General features: G+C 41.1%; 1 protein-coding gene across 1 annotated transcript; it reads left to right on the top strand.

The window, feature by feature from the left end:
- The first annotated feature begins 16,879 nt into the window (after positions 1 to 16,879).
- On the top strand, positions 16,880 to 19,719 carry ATXN3L (ataxin 3 like). The gene is made up of 2 exons (XM_008973934.2): positions 16,880 to 17,239; positions 17,504 to 19,719. Exons 1-2 carry the CDS (start codon positions 16,991 to 16,993, stop codon positions 18,071 to 18,073), a joined length of 819 nt encoding a protein of 272 aa, XP_008972182.1. The 5' UTR covers positions 16,880 to 16,990; the 3' UTR covers positions 18,074 to 19,719.
- Positions 19,720 to 26,486: the final 6,767 nt, after the last annotated feature.

Genomic DNA, 26,486 nt, shown 5'->3' with positions numbered 1-26,486 from the left:
TCTCTCCATCATCATTTACCTCAAAACCAGCAATATCACATATTAATTACCGTAGATAGGCTCACCGTGATCTCTTGACACACCCTGGAAAACACATTGTGGGAAATGGGTTTGGTACTAGTCTAATTCTACTTGTACAACTACAAATTCCCTTGGTTTCTTGAATCTTTTGGGGCCCACAAACGCTAGATAAGGGCAGAACTACAAAGTCAAACTATAGGAAGAGGCACCGTCTACTCTTTGACAGATACCTCCAAAAATCCCATGGCCAATAATGTGGTGATGAGCAATATGATAAAATACCAAGATACCTGCATATATGTCTATCAGTACAAGTGTTAAATACACATTATCTCAAAAGAAAAATACATTAAAAACTCATGGTTCCTGTTAGTAGTAGGGATAATTTAATTTTTAAACTGCATACATGCCATAAACAAGGTTTATGTAACAGCCTTGAAAACACCATTCATTACTTACATGACTGAAAAGACGAAGGCATCTAATGAGTTAGAGTCACACCATCTCATGCCTGTATACTATCAAACAACTTTTGGGAAGCCTGAAAAAGACAAACACAGTAACACTGTGTTAGAGGGACCATACTTGCTTACCTAAAAATCTGAAGAACAGGTGGTCTGGAGTGTGGTAAGACCCAATTTATCACTGACCTGGTTACTACCAAGAACACATAAATTACCACTATTAGGTTCACTATGATTTCATGACTATGGGTACCTGAAGAAACACATTCAATGATGAATGTGTTTAATGAAACACAGTTTTACCTGCAAAAAAGGACGGGGCACCTGCAACTTGTATCAGTCATTTTCCTCATTAGAGGAACCACCAACACTACCTCGATCTTAGTAGAACTTTGAGATCAACACCAATGTTAGAGATACCATCATCGCTTGACTTAGAAATCTCATTGTTCATACTATAATGTGGAATAGTAGGATAACTCACCTGGATACCGGCATAGCCCTCCTTAGAGACTAATGTTAAACACACATTATATCTCTTTTATTTTTTTAAAAGACAGGGTTTTGTCCTGTTACCCAAGTTGGAGTGCAGTGGTGTGATCACAGCTCACTTCAGCCTCAACCTCCTGGGCTCAAGTGATCCTCCCGCCTCAGCCTCCAGAGTAGCTCATACTATAGGCACATGCAACTATGCCCAGCTTGGTTAGATACTACACATTATATCTAAACTCTAAAATAATAAGGGCTAATGCTTACTAGCCTTGGTTGGGAAAACATCATTTCTTAACTGAATGCCTGCAAAAAAACCATGGTAATACAAAAGTTAGAAGCACCATCCACACTTAATTATAGATCTGATGATCAGATTGTTTTCTGAGTGCTTGCTTAAGGCCCACGTCATTACTTACCTGGATGCAAGCAAAGTCTCATTCTTGATCATGATGAGGTTTACCATGACTTCTTGACAGGATCCTAAAAACACATTATGACAAATGTGTGTAGACACAGCTTTTTTCCTTGAACCCCACAATTAAGCTTATTCACTACCATCCTTCCAAGAACCATCAAGTATACCTGGAATCTTGCAGTACTGCAAGGTCTATAGCACTGTTACAGATACCATTTTCTCTCTACTACTTACCTGCAAACAAACCCACAATTGCTACTATGACATGCAACTCCATGGTTAATTCCTTGGATAGCAAATAGCTCGCCAATCACAAAGTTAAACATAAATTTTCTCTAAAATATAAAACAGCAGGATAACATGGTTGCTGTAGTTGGTAAAGACTATCATTTCTTACCTGAGTACCTACGGAAAAAAATCACACAGTAAAAAAGTTTAGGTAAATGTATAACACTTACTTAGATATATGAAGATCTGGCCGGGCGTGGTGGTGCACACCTGTAATTCCAGCACTTTGGGAGGCCAAGGTGGGTGGACTGCTTGAAGCCAGGAGTTCGAGACCAGTTTGGCCAACGTGCCAAAACCCCATCTCTCAAAATACAAAAATCAGCAGGACGTGGTGGTGCACACCTGTAATCCCAGCTATTCAGGATGCAGAGGCACGAGAATCGCTTGAACCTGGGAGGTGGAGGCTGCAGTGAGCCGAGATCACCCCACTGCACTCCAGCCTGGGTGACAAAGTGAGACTCTGTCAAAAAAAAAAAAAGATATATGAAGATCTGATGGTCTATGATGTGGTTAAAGAACACATCATCACTTGCCTGCATACCAGAAATGTCTGCCATACCAACCATTGTTAGGTTTATCAGGGTCTCACTACAGAAACCTGAAATACACATTGTGAAATATGTGTTAAAGGACACAAACATCTCCACCAAGACATCTGAAAATAACCTTCATCATTCCATCATTACAGAACACATAAACTCTACCTGGATACTTGTAATAATGCAAGATCAATACCACTGTCAGGTAAGACGGTCATTTCTTGACAGGACACCTGTAAAAATCCCCTGGTTACTGCTGTGGTAAGAAACACCAATAACCAGGATAGGCACTATCACTCAAAACTCAGAGGTTAATCATAAAGTTATTCTAAAATATAAAAAGTGAGAAAAATAATGTTTTTTTAAATTGGTAAGAGCTCTATCATTTCTTACTTGAACAGCTACAACAAAATCATAGTAACAGAAGTGTTAGGGACACCACCACTTACCTATATAAGGGAAGATCAGATGGGCTGGGCTGTGTTTTAGGCCCACATTATCATGCACATCCATACGAGCAATGACCCCTGTTAACTATTACTGTTAGGCTCACTGTGACCTCTTCAAATAAACCTAAAAAATATACTGTTGAAAATGTGTTTCCTAAATGTCTCATTCTACCTGTACACCTGCAAATTCCCTTGGTCTCTTTCATCATTTCAGGGCCTATCAAAGGTAACTGGATGCTTGCATAATGCCAAGGGAAAACACTTGTAAGAGAAACTTTCCTCTCTTGAAGTGATACCTACAAAAATCTCAGTATTACAGTGATGGACAATATGATAAATTACCTGGATACTCGCATATCCATATATCACTACAATTGATAAATACACATTATGTCTAAACAAGAACACAGTAAAATCTCACTCTTACTAGTAATGTTAGGGAAAAAGTAATTTCTTAACTGCATGCATGACAAACACAAGGTTACAAGAAGAGTCTCAAAAAAATCATTAATCACCTACATATCTGAAAATAGGAAGGTTGCTAATGTGTTAATATCACATAATCTTGTACCTGTATACTAGGAAAGAACTTAACAGGATACCTGCAGGAATACATGGTAGACAAGTGTTAAGGACGCCATCCTCACTTACATGGAAATATAAAGATCTAATGGTCTGACTCTGGGAAACACACTTTCTCAATTAGCAGGTTACAGCACGGTTCCATATTAATGGAAATTGATTGTGAGCTCATTACAGAAAACTAAAAAACACATTGCTCAAGTGTGTTTAAGGAAACAATTTGTTTTACATAAAAAAAGACAAGACACAAATAATTCTGGGCACTTCCATCAGCAGGGAACCTTCAACACTACTTGGATTTGCCATGACTTCAATGTCAACAATGTAGTGGCACCATCATCTCTTGATGATGTTGAAGTCTCACGGTCAATAACGTGGTGGGAAACAGTAGGAAAACTTACCTGGATACCTGCATATCCCTCCCTCACTATAAGACTAAACACATTATAACTAAACTCTAAAATAATGACTAATGCTTAACTGCGTTGGTTGGGAAAATATAATTCCTTAACTAAATACCTGCACAAAATATGGCAACACAAAAATTAGGAAAACCATCTACAGTTACCTACATTTCTGTAGATCACATTTTTGTAGGGTGTTTAAGGCCCACATCATAATTGGCTTGGATACCAGCAATGTCCCATTGTTGATCATGATGAGGTTTCCCATGACCCCTTGACGGGAACCTGAAACCACATTATGACAAATGTGTCTGTGGACACAACTCTTCCACCAGAACCCTGCAAATAACTTGTTGACTGTCATCATTGCAGAAGACATAAATCTACATGGAATTTTGCAGTATTCCCAAGGTCTACAACCTTGAAGGACACACCATTTTTTCTTGACTACCTATCTGCAAGGATACCACAGTTACTACTATGAAGCACACCACGTTGTTATCTGTGTACATGCAAATCATTTGATACTCACAGCGTAAACCTAAGTTTTCTCTAAATTAAAAACAATATAACATGGTCACTAGAACTAGAAATACTGTCATTACTTACAAAAATCACTGTTATAAAAGCACATGGTAAACAGTTCACGTAAACAGACATCACTTACCTAGATATATGAAGATCAAATGGTCTGTGATGGGGTTAAAGTGAACATCATTACTTACCACAGATACCAGAAATGTGGCCTGATAATGACCCCTGTTCATTGGGATTTCCTCCAGGAATCTGAAAAACATATTATGACATATGTGTAAAAAACACGTAACATGTTCTAGCAGTACAACTTGCTAATAGCTTTGGTTGCATTTATCACTATGGAAAACATGAACTCTATCTGGATACTTTTAGTATTCCAGGACCAAAACTATTGTCAGACACCTTCAAAATTTCCATGTTTACTACAGCAGATGGGAATATCTCATGATAATCTGAATATGTGCAATCCAACAACGCTCACAGGGCAAAACAAATGTTTTCTTAAAATATAAAGAGGACTAATTTAACGGGCGTGAGATGGTATCTAATTGTGGTTTTGATTATTCCTCAAGGATCTAGAACCAGAAATACCATTTGACCCAGCCATCCCATTACTGGGTGTATACCCAAAGGATTATAAATCATTCTACTATAAAGACACATGCACACGTATGTTTATTGCAGCAATATTCACAATAGCAAAGACTTGGAACCAACCCAAATGCCCATCAATGATAGACTGGATAAAGAAAATGTGGCACATATACACCATGGAATACTATGCAGCCATAAAAAAGAATGAGTTCATGTCCTTTGCAGGGACATGGATGAATCTGGAAACCATCATTCTCAGCAAACTAACACAGGAACATAAAACCAAACACCACATGTTCTCACTCATAAGTGGGAGTTGAACAATGAGAACACATGGGCAGAAAGAGGGGAACATCACACACCGGGGCCTGTCAGGGGGTGGGGGGCTACAGGAGGGATAGCATTAGGAGAAATACCTAATGTAGATGACGGGTTGATGGGTGCAGCAAACCACCAAGGCACATGCATACCTATGTAACAAACCTGCACTTTCTGCACATGTATCCGAGAACTTAAAATATAATTTAAAAAAAAGATAACTGAATTTTCAAAAAAATTTATATATATATATATATATATAGAGAGAGAGAGAGAGAGAGAGAGAGAGAGAGAGAGAGGAAAAACCCTTGGCTTTGAGAAGTGATAAGGACTCTACATTTTTTTTGGTTTTTTTAGACAGAGTTTCGCTCTGTCCCAGGCTAGAGTGCAGTGGCGCTATCTCGGCTCACTGCAAGCTCCGCCTCCCGGGTTCATGCCATTCTCCTGCCTTAGCCTCCAGAGTAGCTGGGACTACAGGCGCCCGCCACCATGCCCGGCTAATTTTTTGTATTTTCAGTAGAGACGGGGTTTCACTGTGTTAGCCAGGATGGTCTCGATCTCCTGACCTTGTGATCCACCAGCCTCGGCCTCCCAAAGTGCCAGGATTACAGGCGTGGGCCACTGCGCTCAGCCAGGACTCTACATTTCTTACCGGAATATCTGAAAGAAATCATAGTAATGACAAGTGTAAGAGCCACGTTCATCTCTTATCAAGAAATACGATATTCATAGGCTGTTTTTTGGTTTAGGTTCACATCAGCACTTAGTAACATAAGTATCTGCCACTGAAAACCAAGGTTAGATTAATCTTCATCTCTGTAATAGGATCTCAAAAACACACTATGAAAAATATGTTTCAGGACACAAGTTTGTACATCAGAAAAACAGCAGATAAACTTAGCAACTTCCACAATTATGAGACATATCAAATCTACCTGCACAACTTCAGTGATACATGGTCAAAATCTATGCAGAAATCCATTATTTCTTGACTGGACACCAGGAGAAATCCTATTGGCAGAACAGGGGTGGGGAACACAGTGATAAATACCTGGCTGGTTACCTGCAATCCCTCAACACTCTCAGGGTTCAGCATATACTTTTGGTGAAACAGAAAATGTGAAAACTCGGCCTACCTGGGATTGGTAAGGACTCAATCATTTCTCTCCCAAATACCTGGGAAAGAAATCACGATGGGAAGACATGTAGGGACACATCATCACAGAACTAGGTCTCTGTAACAGTCCCACGCTGCAGGCTGTGGCACTTACCTCACCCAGCAATGTCCCACATTACCTAGGATTGAAAGGCCTGCTGTGATGCCCTGACACACATCTGAAAGACATATTATGGAAACTGCTTGGTCCACAACCTATGCTACAAGGACAATCACAAATACTCTTGTTCACTGGCATCATTTCACGACTCATCAAGGCTACCTGGATAACAGAAGAACTCTGAGGCTACAGTCTACAAGGGATACCTGCAGAAACACCACAGTCCACATCGGGGTGACAGACAATATGATCAACTACCTGGGCATTGGCATATCTGTCTATTGCGTGGAGTGTGAAATTTGCAAAAAACAAACAAACAAAGCCTTACCTCTGAATAAGCAAACAGTAAAATCTCATGCTTACTGGCATTGGGAATCACTAATTATTTTTTCCCAATGACACATATGCCAAACACAAGGTTACTCTACCAGACTCAAAACCGTCATTAATTTTATCTACATGCAGGAAACACAAAATGTCTTTCACGAGATAATGTCACAACATCTCCTACCTCTCTACAGGAAGAGAACTTTACGGGACTCCTGCAGGAAACCATGGGAAAAACAGTGTGTCAAGGAGAGTGCCCTCTTTGTCCAGGAAATCTGAAGTTCAGGTGGTCTGTACTGGCATAGGGCTCATGTGATCAATTAACCAGTTACAATCCAGGGCCCCTGAATGGCCGTTCTCAGGCTGGCCTTGATCTCATGACTAGCAGCAGCAGAAGAAATGCATCTGACAGGTGTTTTCTGGGATGCCACTTGGCGTACCTGAAAGACGAAAAAGATATGCACTACACAGCCTGGTCACTGCCATCATCTGGGAACCATCGACCTTACCTAGATCCTGGCAGAACTCCAACTTCCACCCCACTGCTGGCACCATTATTGACTCTGGACTGAGGATGTGTCAGAACTATCATTCCATCCTGTGGTCTGGTAGAGTAGGATAATTTACCTGGACACCCACATCTCCCTCAGTCAACACGGACTCAGGTTCAAGGCACATTTTCCTAAAGTTGAACATAGCAAGGACTAATGCTTACCAGTCTTGGTTGGCAAAGCATCGTTTCTTAACTGAATAACTGCAGAAAATAAAGAACAGAAAATGAGCCGAGGAACCCATGGCAGGACAGGGACAAGAGCCAGAAAGCCATCCGCATTTACCTGTGTATGGGAAGATCGGATAGTCTGTGGCCTGCTGAGGCCCACGCCGTCACCCACCTAAATACAGGCACAGTCCTCCGCTCAAGCACGAAGAGGTTTCCTGTGACCTTTCCACGGGAACCTAAAACCACATATGTGACCAATGTGTCTATGGACACAGCATTTCCACCAGGACCATGAAAACCGCCTGCTCACGATCATCATTGTGGGAGCCAAAATTGTACCTGGATGTTTGCAGGCCCTCCAAGGTCTAGGCCATTGCAGGACATGCTATTTTCTCTGGCCCGCTTCTCTGCAAAGCCACCATGGTTACTCCTGTGATGCACAGTGCCATGTGAGTTCCCTGGGCACGTGCCAATCAATCAGCACTCACAGGGTACATACCTCATACGTTCTCTCCTGGACTGAAAACAACAGGATCACATGGCAATGAGAACGGGGAGCTACTACCCTTTCTTACCAGAACACCCATAAACCCATCACATGGTAAACCGTTCAGGGAAAGGAACCTCACTGACCTAATACATTAAGATCAAATGGTCTGTGTTGAGTTTACAGCACATACCATCACTTACCCAGATAGCAGACACGTCCCCTGATCGTGTCTCTGGTTAGTCAGGATTTCCTCCCGGGAACCTGGAAAGCATAAACTGAGATATATGCCTCAGAAACACACAAGCTGTTCTAACAGGACACCTGCAAATCACGATGCTCACATCCATCACTGAAAGACTCTTACCTGGATGCTGACAGGGCCCCCAAGCTCAGGGCCGTGGTCCCAGAAGACAGCATTTCTCTCTACAGGACACCTGCAAAATGTCTACGGTCACTGCTGTGGCTGGGAAAGCCAGATCATTACCTGGTATTTGCTGTCCCACTGCACTCACAGGGTTAGTCATTGTCTCTGAAATATGCAGAGGGAAAACTCACAGTTTACTATGCCAGGGAGTCTTACCATTTTTTCCTAGGACAACTGAAGTGAAATCATGGGAACAACAGGAAGGATGGACACCATCATCACTTTCCTAGACTGCTGAACCTCACGTGGCCCGTGCGTTGCTTTCAGTCCTCATCAGTGCTGACCTCCAGACCTGTATCATACTCATTGTGATGTCACGGTCAGGGGCTGAAATAGGCATGAAACATATACGTAGAAGGACACAGGGTTTTCCACCAGGACTCCTGCAAAGAACCTTGAGTTCTTCCAGCTTTATGGGACACACCACTCGACCTGGATACTTGCAGTAATCCTAGATCGACCCTGATAGCAGAAAACCACCGTTTCACAACTGGACACTTCCACAAATCCTAGGGGCAGTATAGGGGTGGGTAATACAGTGATAAATACCTGGTTACTTGCAATCCCTCAACACTCACAGGGTCAGCATACACTTTCGGTGAAAGAGAAAATTAGAAAACCTAGCCTATCTGAGATTGGTTAAGACTCAATCATTTCTCACCTGAATACCTGGGAAAAAATCATGGCGGGATGACGTTTAGGGACACATCATCACTAAACTAGTCTCTGTGACAGTCCCACGCTGCGGGCTGTAGTTAAGGCCCGCATCAGCACTTACCTCTGCCAGCAATGTCCCATGTTACCTAGCTTTGACAGGCTTGCTGCGATATGTTAATGTAAATCTGAAATATATATTGTGAACAGTGTGACTGGTACACGTATCATTCTACCTATATACCTCCAATCTTTTCTGGTCCCTTTTATTATTTTTGTAAACATCAAAGGTACCTCAACACTTGTAGAAATTTGAGGAAAACGCCTTTTAAGAATCCTTGTACTTTCTTGATTAGATCCCTGCATAATTCCAGTTGTTAATTTCATGGTTTTGGACAATACTGTTAATCCAGATGCCTGTGGATTTGTGTAGCTCTGTAAGTGTTCAATACTCATTATCTGTCAAGACACGCAATAAATTCTCTTGATTATTTGTATTACTAGAGGCATATTTATTTTTAACTGCATAAATGTGAAAAACAAGTTTAATATTGTGTAAAACATTAATAAAGTTGATATCCGAAAATACCAAGGTGTTTTACATGTTAATACAACCTTATCTGGTAGCTGTATACTAGCCCAAAAACCTGAATGGATTACCTACAAAATACACAGTAGCTTAAGCATTAGGGATCCCTTTTTACCTACCTAGAAAATCCAACGCTCTGCATTGTGTAATTACCCCCATTACAGGACGCAAACAGTTATCACTACCTGTTTACAAGCAATGTTTCATTACTGAGCATTATGTGATTCACCTCATAGTTTTGACAAGAACCTGAAACATCATATAAGACAAATGTGTTTAAGGTCACAACTTGTTCTCCCCGGGCACTTGCCTACAACCTTGTATGCTTCCATGATTTTGGAATACACATCAACTCTACCCAGATACTTGCTTCAATTCAAGGTCAACATATCTTTGTTAGAGACACCATCATGGGTGGTGATAACTGCACAGCTGATAATATCCCATGGTTGCTACCCTGATGGGGAGCCACAAGGTATTTTCAAGGACACATGGAAATCATTGACCACTCACCTGGTTAAATGTAAATTTTCTGTGAAATACAAACTCTGTGATAACACATCTGCTAGAATTAATAAAATGCTATCATGTTTTGCCTGACTACGTACCAAAAATCAAATGGTAGAACTTACCTAGATATATAAAAATCAGATGATTCATGATTGGTTAGGGTGTGCATCATCACTTACTTAGAGCAGAAATGTTTTTATTAACATCCACTTTTAGTTTCATAACAATCAGTTCACAGGAACCTGAAACACAATGTGAATATGTGTTAAAGGATGCCATGTTTTCCAGGAGGACACTTGCAAATAACCTTGGAGAGTTCCGTCCTTATGAGACAAATCATCTGTACCTGGACATTTGCGGTATTCCAAGGACAACACTGTTGTCATATCAAACTATCATTTCTTGAGAGGAAGCCTAAAAAATTACGTGGTTTCTACTGTAGTGAAAATCACCATGATCATTGCCTGGATACATGCAATCCCTCAAACTCAAGAGAGTCTGCCATACATGTTCCCTAATATATGAAAAGTAAAGACTCACGGTTTCTAGAACTGATACAGGTTCTATGATTTCTTTCCTGAACCCCTGCCAAAAAATCATGGAAAAGGCAATAAAGAAGTGCTTGGGGCGCTGTCATCACTTACCTATGCACATGATGATCAGATGGGCTGTGCTGTGCTGTGCTTTTGTCCCACACCATCTCTTGCCTTGATACCGGCAACATCCCATCTTTCACAGACTCCCTGATTACCTTTCGCAGACTCACTATGATGTCTTGACTTGGATCTGAAAAACACATTGTGGAAAATGCATCTGGTATTGTGGAAAATGTGCTTGGTAAGTATCTTCAGATACCTGAACACCTGCAAAGTCCTTTGGTCACCTGTATCATTTCAGGACCCATCCATGCTACCTGGATGCCTGCTGAATTCCAAGTTCAAACCAAGGTAAGAAACTCCTTCATCTCTTGAAGACATATCTGCAAAATGACCAATAACCTGGTGATAGATAAGACTATAAATTACCTGGATACCTGCATATTCATCTGTTGCTCGGAGTGATAAATATGCATTATCTCTAAATAAGAATACAGGAGAATCTCATGTTTACTAGTATTGTTAGGAACTAATTCTCTAACTGCACACATGTCGAAAACAATGTTAATATATGTGTCTTAAGGATATCACTAACTGCTCAGGTATCTGAAAATTAGAAGCTCTCTCATGAGTCAATGTCATATGATCACTTACCTGGACACCAGCAACGTCTCCTGTTAACAAACATATTTAGGTCCTTTGTGATCTCTGGATAGGCATCTGAAAAGCATAATTTGAGATATGTGTTGAAGAACACAACCTTTTCTATCAGGATGCCTGAAAATAACCTTGATAACTGCCATCATGCAGAAACCATCTACTCTACCTGAATATCTGAAGTACTCCAAGGAAGTGCTGTTGCCAGATAAAAACATCATTTCCTGACTATACTCTCAAAATTCCCATGGCTACTAGTGGAGGAGGAGCACCACGATAGTTATCTAGACATGTGCAGTTCTTCATCACTAAAAGGGTTGAGCATACATTCTCGACAGAATAAAAAAGTGAAAATTCATGGTTCCTCATATTGTTAAGGGCTATCTCATGCTTAGCTGAATAGTTGCGATAAACACATAGTCAAAAAAATGTGACACCATCATTACCTATATACACGAAGATCAGATGGCCTAAGATCAGATGGCCTGTACTGTGGTTTAGGCTCACATCAGCACTTACCTGGGCACCAGGTGAATCCCTGTGAATGACCATTTTGAAGTTCATCATGTTCTCTGGACTGAAACCTGAAGAACAAATTTTTACAAATGTTCCTATGCACACAATTTTTTCCTCCTGAACAGCTATGGACAAAGTTGGTGGCTTCCTCCATTGCAGGACCCATCAATTCTACCTGATTACTTGTAGTATTCTATGGTCTGCACTACTGTTAGTGAAAACACTTTCTGTTCACTGCACACTTCCAGAAGTCCCGGGGTTACATCTGACAAGCAGGACATCATAAGAATTACTTAGATATCTGCAAATCCAACACTCACTAGGCTAAACATAAGTTTACATTAATATATAAAACAAACTTAACATAGTTAATAGTAATAGTAACGAGATTATCATTTCGTACTTGAATACTTTAAAAAAAAACAAAAGCTGACAACACTAAGTAGAAGCCAACAATACCACTATGGCTCACATCATCACTTACCTGGACACCAGCAACGTCCCATGTTAACCACCATCTTTAGGTTCCCCATGCTCTCTTGACAGGAACATGAAAAACACTTTAGAAAATACATGTTAAAGGACACAATTTATTTTCTATGAGGATGCTGTCAACTAACCTTAGTTACTTCCAATATTACTGGACACATCAACTCTACTTGAATATTTGTAGTACATCAAGGTAAACACCATTTCAGATAAGACCATAATTTCTTGACTGGATAACTGCAAAGATCCCATGATTACGAATGCCGTGGGAAACACAATGGTAATTGCTATGACAATCCCTCAATACTCACAAAGCTAAAGAAATTTTCCCTAAAAGGTAAAAAGAAAGAACTCATGGGTTCTATTACTAGTAAGAACTTTTCATCACTGAATACATAAAGAAAAAAGAAACGAACACAGTAACAAGTATTTGGGACATCATTAATCACTTACCTAGATATAGGAAAATCAAGTAGACTTGCTGTGATTTAAACTTACCACATCAGTTACCTATATTCCAGCAGTGTCCCACATCAACTACCACTGTTGGGCTCACCATAATCTCCTGACAGAATCCTGAAAAACACATTATGAAAAATGTTATATTTGATATACATCTGATTATACCTGGTCACCTGCACATTCCCCTGGTCATTTCTGTCATTTTGGGACCCATCAACATTACTTGAACATTTGCAGAACTCCAATGTCAAAATCTAGTAAGAGACACTTTCCTCTCTTACATGGATACCTGCAGAAATCCCATGGTCATTATGTGGTGATGAAAAATAGGATAAATTAGCTGGATACCTACATGTCCATCTAACACTAGGATTATTAAATACACATTAGCTCTACATAACAATACAGTAAAATCTCATGCTTATTTATACTGTTAGACAAAACTAATTTCCTCTATGCAAACCAGCCAAAAAACAAGATTAGTATCAGAGTTCTCAGCACCATTGTTAATTACCAGGATATCTCAAAATAGGAAGGTCTCTACTACATAAAAGTCGTATTAGTTCTTACCTCTATACTAGTAAAGCCCTTGCCTGATAGCTGAAAATAAAAACATGGTAATACAAGTACTAGGGACACCATCATCACTGACCTAGGTATGTGCAGATTAGATGTTCTGTAGTGTGAAAGACCCACATCAACACCTACCATGTTAACAACCATTGTTAGGTTCACCACCATCTCTTGACAGGAATTTGAAAAACATGTTTTGAAATATGTGTGAAAAGACACTTTTTTAAGCATGATGCTTGCAAATAACTTTTGTCACTTCCATCATTATGGGACATATACACTCTAGCTGGATATTTGCACTACTCAAGGTGAACAATGTTGCCAGATGAAGCCACTGTTTCTTGACTGGATATCTGCAAAAATCCCATGGTTACTACTGTGGTGAGGAACACTATGAAAATTATCTGGATACGGCAATGACTCAATGCCCACGGGGTTAACGATACATTTTCTAAAATATGTAAAACTAAGAACTCATGGTTCCTAACACTGGTAAGGACTATGGTTTCTTACCTCAATATCTTCAAAACAAACAAGCGAGCAAACATTGTAACAACTGTTAGGGGCACTTTCATCACTTACCTTCTTATGCCAAGGTCAAATATTTTCAGCTGTGCATTAAGCACACCTCATCACTTACCACATACTCATAATGTCCACCATTAATGGCCATTGTTAAGCTCACTATAATCTCATGAAAGGAACCTGAAAAGCATACACCTCTTATAATACCTGGACACCTGCAAATACCCTTGATCACTTCTTTTTGTGACTCATCAATGCTACATCGATAGTTCCAGAGGTGTGAAGTTAAACCCTAATAAAGACACCTCTCTCCTTTGAAGAAATACCTGCAAAAATCCCATGGTCACTAGTGGGGTGACAGACAGTGTGATATCTTACCTGGATACCTGCAGGTTTCTCAATTGCTACTAGGGTTAAGTACAAATTGTCACTAAAATTTTTTTTTAAATCTCATGCTTACTCTTACTAGGGGAGCAGGTTCATTTCTTCCCTGCAAACCTGTACCAAACCAGGTAACTATTACAGTTATGATCACCATCATCAATTTCCCAGATATCTGAAATTCAGGTCTCTAGTGTATAAATGCCACATGGTTTCTCACCTTTATATTAGCACTGACCTTACCTGAATGCCTCTTGATAAAAACAACATTCTTGTAACCACAGTATTACAGGCACCATCAACGCTTACCGAGATAACTGAAACCTGAAGCTCTCCAAAGTGTAAAGGCTCACACCATCTTTTCCCTCTCTTTTAGCTAAGTCCATGTTCACTATCATTGTTAGTTTCACCACCATCCACTGACAGCACCTAAAAAACCCATAAAGGCAGCCCATGGTTAGAGATACGTCTTTTTCTATTTAGACCATGACACATCTCATGAGAATCACTAGCAGTAGGAGAACCATCAACTTTACCTTGATACTTGCAGAATATCCAGGTCAAAACCATGGATATGTCATAATCTCTTGACTGGGTACCTGTAAAAATACCATAGTCAATACTGAGATGAGAAACAGTACGATAATTTACTTGGAAACTTACAAATCCCTCAGTCATAGCCAGATTTCAAAACATTATCTCTGCACTAGTAAGCAGTAAGGGTGTATTCTTAAATAGGAATTATGGGAACACTATAATTTCTTACCTGAATATCTGCAAAAAACCATAAAAACACGGTAACACAAATGTTAGAGGTATCATCATCACTTATGTAAACTTCTGAAGGTCACAATGTCTACCGTGTGATAAGACCCACATCATCACTTGCCTGGATACCAGCAAAGCTCCATGTTAATCCCCGTTGTTAGGGTTACCTTGATCTTTAGACTGAAACCTGAAAAAACATATTGTGACAGATGTGTTTAAGAATGCAACTTTTTCTAGCAGAACATCTGCAAATAACTTTTGTCACTTCCATCTTTACAAACCCATTAATGCTACCTGGATATTGGCAGAACCTGAAGGTCAACACATTGGTACAGGCACCATCATTTATTGTCTGGGCATCTATAAAAATCTCAAGGTCATTACTGTGGTGAAGAAAGTTATGATCACTTGCCTAGATACCTGAAAATCCCTCATTCACTCCTAAAGTTAAACACACAATATCTCTAAACTAGAAAACTGGTTAAGCTAAAGCTCATGGATTCCAATACTTACTGGTAGAGCCCGTATCATTTTTTTTTACCCGAATACCTGCAAAACACATGATACCAACACATGTTGAGGACATCATCATCACTTACCTCGATGTCTGAAGAGCAGATGGTCTGTACTGTGTTTAAGGTCCACATAATCACTTAGCTAGATTCCATGAAATTCCTACAAAAATGACCAATATGAGTTTCACCATTATCTCTTGATAGGAGCTTGCAAAACCATATGGCAGCAGTAGTGGTTAGGGATACATCTTCTATACGCACCTCAAAAAATCCCATGGTGACTAGTATTATTAGGGGAACCATGAACTCTACCTGAATCCTAAGGTTCTGAGGCCAGTGTTGTAGTTAGAGACACCATCATCTCTTGACTACCTGCTGAGAAAACATATGGTGGCAACCCTGGTCAGGATACATGTCCTTCCATCTGGACCCCTGATAATTCCATGCATACACTCACTATAATCGTTAGGGCAACCACTAAGTGTACTTGGACACTCAAGAGAAGTCCAAGGTCAACATAGTAGTTTCACACACTGTCTGTTCACTGGACTCCTGCAAAAATCCCATAGTTACTACTGTGGTGAGGAACTCTGTGATATCTTACCCAGATACCTGCTAATATCTTTGTCACTACTAAGTTTGAGAAAGATTGTCTCTGAACTAGAAAACAGTAAAATCTAATGGTTACTACTTTTGTTAGGCACACACATTTCTTACCTGAACACCTGTAAAAACACATGGATAAGAAAAGAGTTCAGGACATCATCATCAGTTTTCTAGATGTCTGAAGATCATTTGGTCACTCATGTTTTTCAGGTCCACATAATCTCTAACTAGGATACCAGCAAAGTCCCATCTTCATTGCCACTGTGAGTTTTATTGTCATCTATTGACTGGAACCTACAAAATTCTATGGCTATTATTGTGGTCAGTGACATCATGATAACTTAGCCAGACAGTTCCAAAATTCCATGGTGTCCATTCGGTTAAAGCCCATGTTATTTCTCTCCCAGTTACCTGCCAAATCTTCTGTTTAGTGCTGTGGTAAATTTCACATTTATTTACTTACTAAAACCATGCTGACAAGCATAATTAGAGAGACATTATTTTTATAGGACATCTGAAATTCCAACGGGCACTACTATGGTGCAAGTCACCATTATCATCTATGGGATAACTCCAAAATCCCATATTCACTTTAGGTTTACCATCAGCTTTTGACTGGATACTGGCAAAACCACCTTGGTCACAATAGTGCTTTGTGACATACCATCTCTTACCTGAATACCTGCAGAAACCCATGGTCTTCATAAGGTTTGAAAACCTAACATCTGTTACATGGCTATCCACAAACTGCCCAGGTAACTGCCATAGCTGGGCATACAACATCTTCCGGCATACCTACAGAAACTCATGGATACAATTAACATGGATTTCATCTTTCATGAGAAACAGGAAGGTTTCCTGTGTGCTCAGCACTGTCTGAACAATCTATTGCAAGGAGAATATTTTAGCCCTGTGGAATTAGCCTCAATTGCACATCAGCTAGATGAAGAAGAGAGGATGAGAATGGCAGAAGGAGGAGTCACCAGTGAAGAGTATCTCGCATTTTTACAGCAGCCTTCAGAAAACATGGATGATACCGGTTTCTTCTCCATTCAGGTAATAAGCAATGCCTTGAAGTTCTGGGGTTTAGAGATCATCCATTTCAATAATCCTGAATATCAGAAGCTCGGCATTGATCCTATAAATGAAAGATCTTTTATATGTAATTATAAACAACACTGGTTTACTATTAGAAAATTCGGAAAACACTGGTTTAACCTGAATTCTCTCTTGGCGGGTCCAGAATTAATATCAGATACATGCCTTGCAAATTTCTTGGCTCGATTACAACAACAAGCATATTCTGTATTTGTTGTCAAGGGTGATCTGCCAGACTGTGAAGCTGACCAACTCCTGCAGATCATCAGTGTCGAAGAGATGGATACACCAAAACTTAATAGAAAAAAATTAGTAAAAGAAAAAGAGCATAGAGTCTATAAAACAGTCCTTGAAAAAGTATCAGAAGAAAGTGATGAGTCTGGAACATCAGACCAAGATGAGGAGGATTTTCAGAGGGCCCTTGAACTAAGCCGCCAAGAAACCAATAGAGAAGATGAAGATCTCCGCAGGACTATTGAGCTAAGCATGCAAGGTAGTTCCGGAAACACATCGCAAGATCTTCCAAAGACATCACGTGTAACTCCTGCTTCAGAACAGCCGAAGAAAATAAAAGAAGACTATTTTGAAAAGCATCAGCAGGAACAGAAGCAGCAGCAACAACAGTCAGATCTGCCAGGCCACAGTTCATACCTACACGAAAGGCCAACAACAAGTTCGAGAGCAATTGAGAGTGATCTCAGTGATGACATCAATGAAGACACAATACAGGCCGCTGTCGACACCGTTTTAGAAATTATGAGAAAGAATTTGAAAATCAAAGGGGAAAAATAATGCCTTTAAAAATAATTTAGATAGTCATACTTTCCAACATTATCCTGTGTGATTATACTGTAGGATCCATTTTGGTCATCTGTCAAAGAGATGAGGAAATAAGGCTTTTAGACAGTTTGCAAACAAAATGACGAGAGAGATGTGGGACTAAATAATGATCGTTCAACTACTAGCCAAGGAGACATTCAGCAATTAATTAAATTTAAATTAGCTTTCAAAATGTTCCTTTGATTTTTGAGCCTGCAATATCTAATGTGTCTAAAATTGGGTCATTTTTCATGGATCTTTTTGTATACCAACTAATTAGCTCTTGCCATAGAACTTTTTCCATATAGTCTCTTCTATTGTAGATAATGTGGCTCATTTTGGTTGCTTTTATTTCTCATGAAACAATTTAACCTTTCAGGGAAGTGTCTCTTGTCTGTGTTGATCATAGTAACGGTTTTAGAAGGATAAACAGTCTCCCTCCAACTATGTACTGTGCGCTTAAGTATATTCTTATGTTATTTCCTCTGATCACAATTTCTGCTACCTGGTCCTTAATTATTTTCCACAAGTCTTTCGAAATATGGTAATATTTTCTGAGGTTTTGCTTTTTACGCCCTCTGTGGTAAGATCATTATTTCATGACTCTGGTGCATTACTCTTTCTTTGTTTGGGGGTGAGGTGATGGGGGCAAAGACGCTCTGTCGCCCAGTCTGGACTGCAGTGGCCCAACCTCGGCTCACTGCAACATCTGCCTTCTGGGTTCAAGTGATTCTCGTGCCTCAGCCTCCCGACTAGCTGGGACTACAGGCATGTAGTACTTTTTTGTACTTTTAGTAGAGACAGGGCTTCACTATGTTGGCTAGGCTGGTCTCGAACTCCTGACCTAAAGTGATCTGCCCGCCTCGGCCTCCGAAAGTGTAGGGATTAAAGCGTGAGTCACTGGGCCAGCCGCTGGTGCATTCTTATACTCTGAAATCAGTCCTGCACAAATATTTGAGAATGAGCGACTTTTTAAATGGGGAAAAAAAAAGGTAACATCAAGATTTCAGGATATATTATTGCTTATCTAGGTATCTAAAAAATCATATGGTCTGTAATATGTTTAAGGACCACATCATGTCTTACCTGGGTATCAAGAAATCCCATGTTTGCGCCTACTGTTAAATTCATCATCACCTATTGACTACAACCTGCAAAATCCCATGGTTAGGGACACCATGATCACTTATTTAGAAATCCCCAAAATCTAATCATGTCTACTTGGTTAAAGCCCACATTATTTCTTTCCTCAATTCTTGCGAAATCCTATATTCATAAGAGCGGTTAAGACTGTCTTCATTATGTTGCTGGAATTTGCAAAAAAACCATGGTGACAACCATAATTAGACACACACCACCTGTTACCAAGATATGGGCACTACTCGTGGGCATTACCACGGCTTAGGCCAACATCATTCCCTACTGGATATCTTCAAAAACTTATATTCACCAGAGCTTTAAGTGAGATACTTGTAAAATACCTTGGCACTTGGTTACAATTTGTGACACATCATCTCTCATGTGGATGCCTACAGAAGCCCAGGAGATCAACCAGATATAGAAATACCTACCAGACATGGAGACCTACAAATTAACCAAATTAAATGCCATTGCTAAGGACACATCATTTCTTTCCTGGGTGACTGAAAAACTGTTAAATACCTTGGGACTACCATTTCTAGTGACACATTATTACTCAACTGGTTATCTGCAAAATCCCGTGGTCACCACATGTTTAGACATTTTTAGAGACACCATCATATCTTCTCTGGCAGCTTGCAAAATCAGATGTGTAGAAGACACATGTGTAGAAGGAAATGGGGTTTTCCACCAGCACTCCTACAAATAACCTTGATGATTTCCATCTTTTGGGGACACACCCACTCGACCTGGATACTTGCAGTAATCTCAGGTCGACCCTGATAGCAGAAAACCACCGTTTCTCGACTGTTCACCTGTAGACATCCTAGGGGCAGCATGGGGGCGGGGAATACAGTGATAAATACCTGACTCCCTGCAATCCCTCTACACTCACAGGTTTCAGCATACACTTTTGTTGAAACAGAAAATGGGAAAACCTGGCCAATCTGGGATTGGTAAGCACTCAATCATTTCTCAGCTGAGTACCTGTGAAAGAAATCACGGCGGGAAGACGTGTGGGGACATCTCATCAGTGAACCAGATCCCTGGGACAGTCCCATGGTGCGTGCTGTGGTTTATGCGTGCATCAGCAATACCTCAGCCAGACTCTCAAAAAAAGAAAAAAAACTATGAAAACACAGAAAAAAATAGTCATAAATCCAACAAATACATAAAGCCAGAGCTCTTAGCTGGACACTTATAAAATACTTTGGTTACGGTAGTGGCAGTTACTTACAATTTATGACATATCATCTCTCATGTGGATGCCTACAGAAGCCCATGAGATCTATCAGATTTAGAAAAACCTACCATACATGGAGACCTACAAATTACCCAGATTAAATGCCATTGCTAGGGACATACCATTTCTTTCCTGGGTAACTGCTGAATACCTTGGTACTACAATTTCTAGGAACACATTATTCCTTAATTGGATATCTGCAAAATCCCACGGTCACCACATTTTTAGAGACACAATCATCTCTTACCTGGTGATTTGCAAAATTCCTTGTTCAGTATCACGGTTAGGATCTCTGTGATCTCTTAATTACTGGCTTACAAAATTTCATCATAACTTTCATGGTTAAGGGGACCACCATCTTTTTACTAGACCCCTGACAATCTCATGATCTCATGGTTATTTTGTGATTAGGTTCGCCATCATATCTGGAATACCACAAAATGTCATATTCACTAACATGGGAAGCGGCATCATCAGCTCCTTCATGCCTACCTGAGCAAACTCAATTTTGGTAGTCAAGTTAGGGTCACCATCCTCACTTATCTCGATATCTAGAAAATATCATGGTCACCCCCATGGTGAAGTTTATCATCATTTCTTAACTCTGTAACTTCAGTATTCTATGTTCACTTCCTAAGCAGAAACACTCATTTGTTACCTGGATATTTTAAAAATTCCAGACATTACCATGGAGATGGTCATTGTCACCTTTCATTCTATAGCTAAAAAATCCCATGGGCACTACCATGGTCAGGGACGGGCCCATCATCTGTTTTTGCATTCCTTCAAAATACCATGGTCACTACAATGATGAGAGCCATGATCATCTCGTACCTGAATCACTACCAAATCCGAGAGTCCATAAATCGCCTGGAGAGACCTCAATGCTGTCCTCATGCTCTGACTTCTGCCTGCCTGAACCTGAAACTGCAAGTGTGATCAATGGCTCAACGGACACAGCTTTTCCATCAGGATCCTGCAAACCGCCTGCTCAGTATAATCACTGTGGGAGTCAAAAATGTATTTGGATGCTTGCGGGCCCTCCAGGGTCTAGGCCATTGTAGGACACACTATTTTTCCCTGGCCGGTTTCCCTGCAAATCCACCACAGTTACTCCTGTGATGCACAATGCCACATGAGTTCCCTGGGTATGTGACAATCAATCAGCCCTCACAGACCACATACATCATACATTCTTTCCAGGGTAGAAATCAATAGGATCACATGGCGAGGAGAACGGAGAGCCGCTACCCTTTCTTACCAAAATACCTGTTAACCCATCACATGATAAACCCTTCAGGCAGAGGAACCTTGCTTACCTAGGTATGTGGAGATCGCCTGGTGTGTGGTGAGTTTACCATGAACACCATCACTTACCCAGATAGCAGACATGTTCCCTGATCCTGACTCCTGTTTATCGGGATTTCCTTGTGGGACCCTGGAAAACCTACACTGAGATATATGCCTCAGAAACACACAAAGTGTTCTAACAGGACACATGCAAATCACAATGCTTGCATCCATCGTTGAAGGACTCTTACTTGGATGCTGGTGGGACCCCCTAAGCTCAGGGCCGCAGGCCCAGAAAACAGCATTTCTCTCTACAAGACACCTGCAAAATGTCCAGCATAATCGCTGTGGCTGGGAACCCCAAGATCATTACCTGGTATTTGCAGTCCCACTGTGCTCACTGGGTTAGACGTTGTCTCTGAAATATGCAGAGGGAAATCTCACGGTTTCTAGTGTGCCAGGGACATTTGTCATTTCTGACTAGGACACCTGAGGTGAAATCATGGGAACAACAGGAAGTATGGACACCATCCTCACTTACCTATACACCTGAACTTCAAGTGGCCCATGTGTTGCTTTGGGTCCTCATGCAGCCTTGACCTGCAGAGCAGCCCTGCTTCCTGATAGGGACCCATGTTGGATTCACTGTGATGTCATAGCAGGAATCTGAAAGAGGCACCAATACATATGTGTAAAAAGACAGGGGGTTTTCTGCAAAGACTCCCACAAAGTCCCATGTTTATTTCCATCTTTATGGGACACACCCACTCGATGTGTATAGTTGCAGTAATCTCAGGTCGACCCTGACAGCAGAAAACTACTGTTTCTCAACTGCACATCTCTAGAAATCGGAGCGGCAGCACAGAAGTGGGGAACACAGCGATAAATACCTGGCTCCCTGCAATCCCTCAACACTCACAGGGTTCAGCATATACTTTTATAAAATGGGAAAACCCGGCCTATCTGGGAGTGGTGAAAACGGAATCATTTCTCATCTGAATACATGGAAAAGAAATCATGGCGGGAAGATGTGTAGGGGCACATCATCATTGAACTAAGCCTCTGTGACAGTACGATGCTGCGGGCTGTGGTTTAGGCCTGTGTCAGCACTTACCTCAGCCAGCAATGCTCCACGTTACCTAGCTTCGAAAGGCCTGCTGTGATGCCCTGACATTCATCTGAAAGACATATTGGGGAAACTCTGCTTGGTACACAACCTATGCTACGAGGACACCCACAAATACTCTTGTTCATTGGTATCATTTCGCAACTCATCCAGGTTACCCAGATAACTGAAAATATCTAAGCCAGAGCCTCCGAGGGATACCTGGAGAAACAGCACAGTCCACATCGGGGTGACACACAATATGATCAACTACCTGGGCACTGGCATATCTGTTTCTCACGTGGAGGGTCAGATTTACCAGAAAAAAAAAAAATAAAAGCCCTTACCTCTGAATAAGCAAACAGTAAAATCTCATGCTTACTGGCATTGGGAATCACTAATTATTTTTTTCCCAATGACACATATGCCAAACACAAGGTTACTCTACCAGACTTAAACCATCATTAACTATCTACATGCAGGAAATTCAGAATGTCTTTCATGAGGTAATGCCACAACATCTCCTACCTCTCTACAGGAAGAGAACTTTACGGGACTCCTGCAGGAAACCATGGGAAAAACACTGTGTCAAGGAGAGTGCCCTCTTTGTCCAGGAAATCTGAAGTTCAGGTGGTCTGTATTGGCATAGGACTGGTGTCATCCATTACCTGGTTACTATCCGGGGCCTCTGAATGGCCATTCTCAGACCCACCTTGATCTCATGACTAGCAGCAGCAGAAGAAATGCATCTGACAGGTGTTTTCCGGGATGCCACTTGGCATACCTGAAAGACAAAAAAGACACGCACCACACAGGCTGGTCACTGCCATCATCTGGGAACCATCAACCTTACCTAGATCCTGGCAGAACTCCAACGTCCACCCCACTGTTGGCTCCACTATCGGCTCTGGACTGAGGATGTGTCAGAACTATCATTCCATTCTGTGGTCTGGTAGAGTAGGATAATTCACCTGGACACCCGCATCTACCACAGTCAACACGGACTCAGGTTCAAGGCACATTATCCTAAAGTTGAACACAGCAAGGACTAATGCTTACTAGCCTTGGTTGGCAGAGCATTGTTTCTTAACTGAATAACTGCAGAAAATAAAAAACAGAAAATGAGCTGAGAAAACCCATGGCAGGACAGGAAAAATAGCAGGAGTGACATCGGTGATTACCTGTGTATCGGAAGACTGGATCGTCCATGGCCTGCTTACGCCCATACTGTCTCCTCTCTGGATACGGGCAGAGTGCCCCTGCTCGAGCATAATGAGGGTTCCCTTGACTTCTGGAAGGGAATGTGAAACCACATGTGTTACAATCTGCCTACAGACACAGCTTTTTCACCAGGACCCAGAAAACCACCTGCTCACTAACATCATTGTGGGAGCCAAAAATCTACCTGGATGCTTGTGGTCGCTCCAAGGGGTAGGACATCATAGGACACTTCATTTTCTCTGGCCGTCTTCTCTGCACATCCACCTTAGTTACTCCTGTGATGCACAGTGCCACTGGAGTTCCCTGGTTACATGCCAATCCATCAGCACTCACAGGGTACTTACCTCATATGTTCTCTCCAAGATAGAAAACAATAGGATTACATGGCAAGGAGAACAAGGAGCCACTACCCTTTCTTACCGGAATACCCATAAACGCATCACATGGTAAACTGTTCAGGGAAAGGAACCTCACTGACCTACAAACGTGAAGATCAGGTTGTCCGTGGTGAGTTTATGGTGCACACAATCACTTACCCAGATAGCAGACACGTCCCCTGCTCATGACCCCCGTTCTTCAGGATTTTCTCCCGGGAACCTGGAAAACATATACTGAGATATATGCCTCAGAAACACACAAGGTGTTCTACCAGGACACCTGCAAATCACGATGCTCACATCCATCACTGAAGGACTCTTACCTGAATGCTAGTGGGGCCCCCCAAGCTCAGGGCGGTGGTCCCAGAAGACAGCATTTCTCTCTACAGGACACCTGCAAAATGTCCACGGTCACTGCTGTGGGAAGGAACACCGGATAATTACCAAGTATTCAAAGTTCCACTGCGAACACGGGGTTAGGCATTGTCTCTGAAATATGCAGAGGGAAAACTCACGGTTTCGAATATGTCAGGGACTCTTATCATTTCTGACCGGGACACCTGAAGTGAAATCGGGAACAACAGGGAGGCCTACACCATCATCACCATCATCACTTACCAAGACAAGACTCAATCATTTCTCACCTGAATAAGTATGAAGGAAATAATGGTGGTAAGGCCTGTAGGGACACATCATCACTCAACTGTGTCTCTGTGACAGTCCCACGGTGCAGGCTGTGGTTTAGGCCCACATCAGCACTTACCTCAGCCAGACTCTGTTTCAAAAAGAAAGAAAACAATAGATAACATGAAAGTCTTACATCCAAGAAATAAATAAAGCTACAGCTTTAAGCTGGATACTTATAAAACACCTAGGTTACAATGGTGGCAATTGGTTGCAATTTGTGTCACGTCATCTCTCATGTGGATGCCTACAGAAGCCCGTGAGATCTACCAGATTTAGAGAAGCCTACCATACATGAAGACCTACAAATTACCCAGATTAAATGCCACTGCTAGGGACACATCATTTCTTTCCAGGGTAACTGTAAAATCCCTTGGTACTACCATTACTAGTAACACATTATTCCTTGATTGGATATCCTCAAAATTCCATGGTCACCATATTTTTAGAGATACCATCATCTCTTACCTGGTTACTTGCAAAATCCCCTGCTCCTTACTGTGGTTATTATCAGCATCATCTCTTAATTACTGACCTACAAATTTCGTCATAACCTTCACAGTTAAGGGCACCATCATGTCTTTACTAGACCCCTGACAATCTCCTGGTCATTTTGTGGTTAGGTTCGCCATCATGTCTGGAATAGCAAAAAATGCCATGTTCACTAACATGGTAAGAAACATCTTCAGCTCCTATGTGCTTACCTGAGGAAATCCAATTTTGGTACTCGAGTTAGGGCCATCATCCTCTCTTATCTGGATATCTAGAAAACACCATGCTCACCCCCACTGTTAGGTTTATCATCATTTCCTACCTTTATAACTTCAGTATCCCATGTTCAATTCCTAAGTAGAAACACTCATTTCTTACCTGGATATTCACAAATTCCCGTAGACATTACCCTGGATATGGCCACTGTCATCTTTTCACTCTATAGCTACAAAATCCCATGGGCACTATCATGGTTACGGACATGTCTATCATCTGTTTTTTGGATTCCTGCGAAATACTATGGTCACTACAATGATGAGGGCCATGATCATCCCATACCTGAATCACTACCAAATCCTATGGTCCCTGAATCTCCTGGAGAGACCTCAAGGCTCCTCCCACTCTGACTTCTGCCTGGCTCACCAGCCTCAGTGCTTGCTGTTTCCCTATCCCCCTTTATTATATCAACGTTCTAAGCAGTTTAAGTTCCGTAACATTCCTTTTTCTCCTGGTTAGCTGTAACACAGTGTTCACGCCTGTCCTTACCATCTAATGAGAACTGATTATTGTCATTTCCTTGTAACTTAGTGTTCCTTGTCCTTAAAATTGGCCATG

Source organism: Pan paniscus, chromosome X (assembly GCF_029289425.2).
Source record: "Pan paniscus chromosome X, NHGRI_mPanPan1-v2.0_pri, whole genome shotgun sequence".
NCBI lineage: Eukaryota > Metazoa > Chordata > Mammalia > Primates > Hominidae > Pan > Pan paniscus.
The sequence above is the reverse complement of the archived record's forward strand: the minus strand, read 5'-3'. Positions and strand labels throughout refer to the sequence as shown.

Bases quoted from the DNA above. Each gene is read 5' to 3' on its own strand.
- ATXN3L (XM_008973934.2), top strand. From the start codon at position 16,991: ATGGATACAATTAACATGGATTTCATCTTTCATGAGAAACAGGAAGGT. The intron at 17,240-17,503 runs GTAATAAGCAAT...TTTGTTGTCAAG, and splicing joins CCGGTTTCTTCTCCATTCAG to GGTGATCTGCCAGACTGTGA.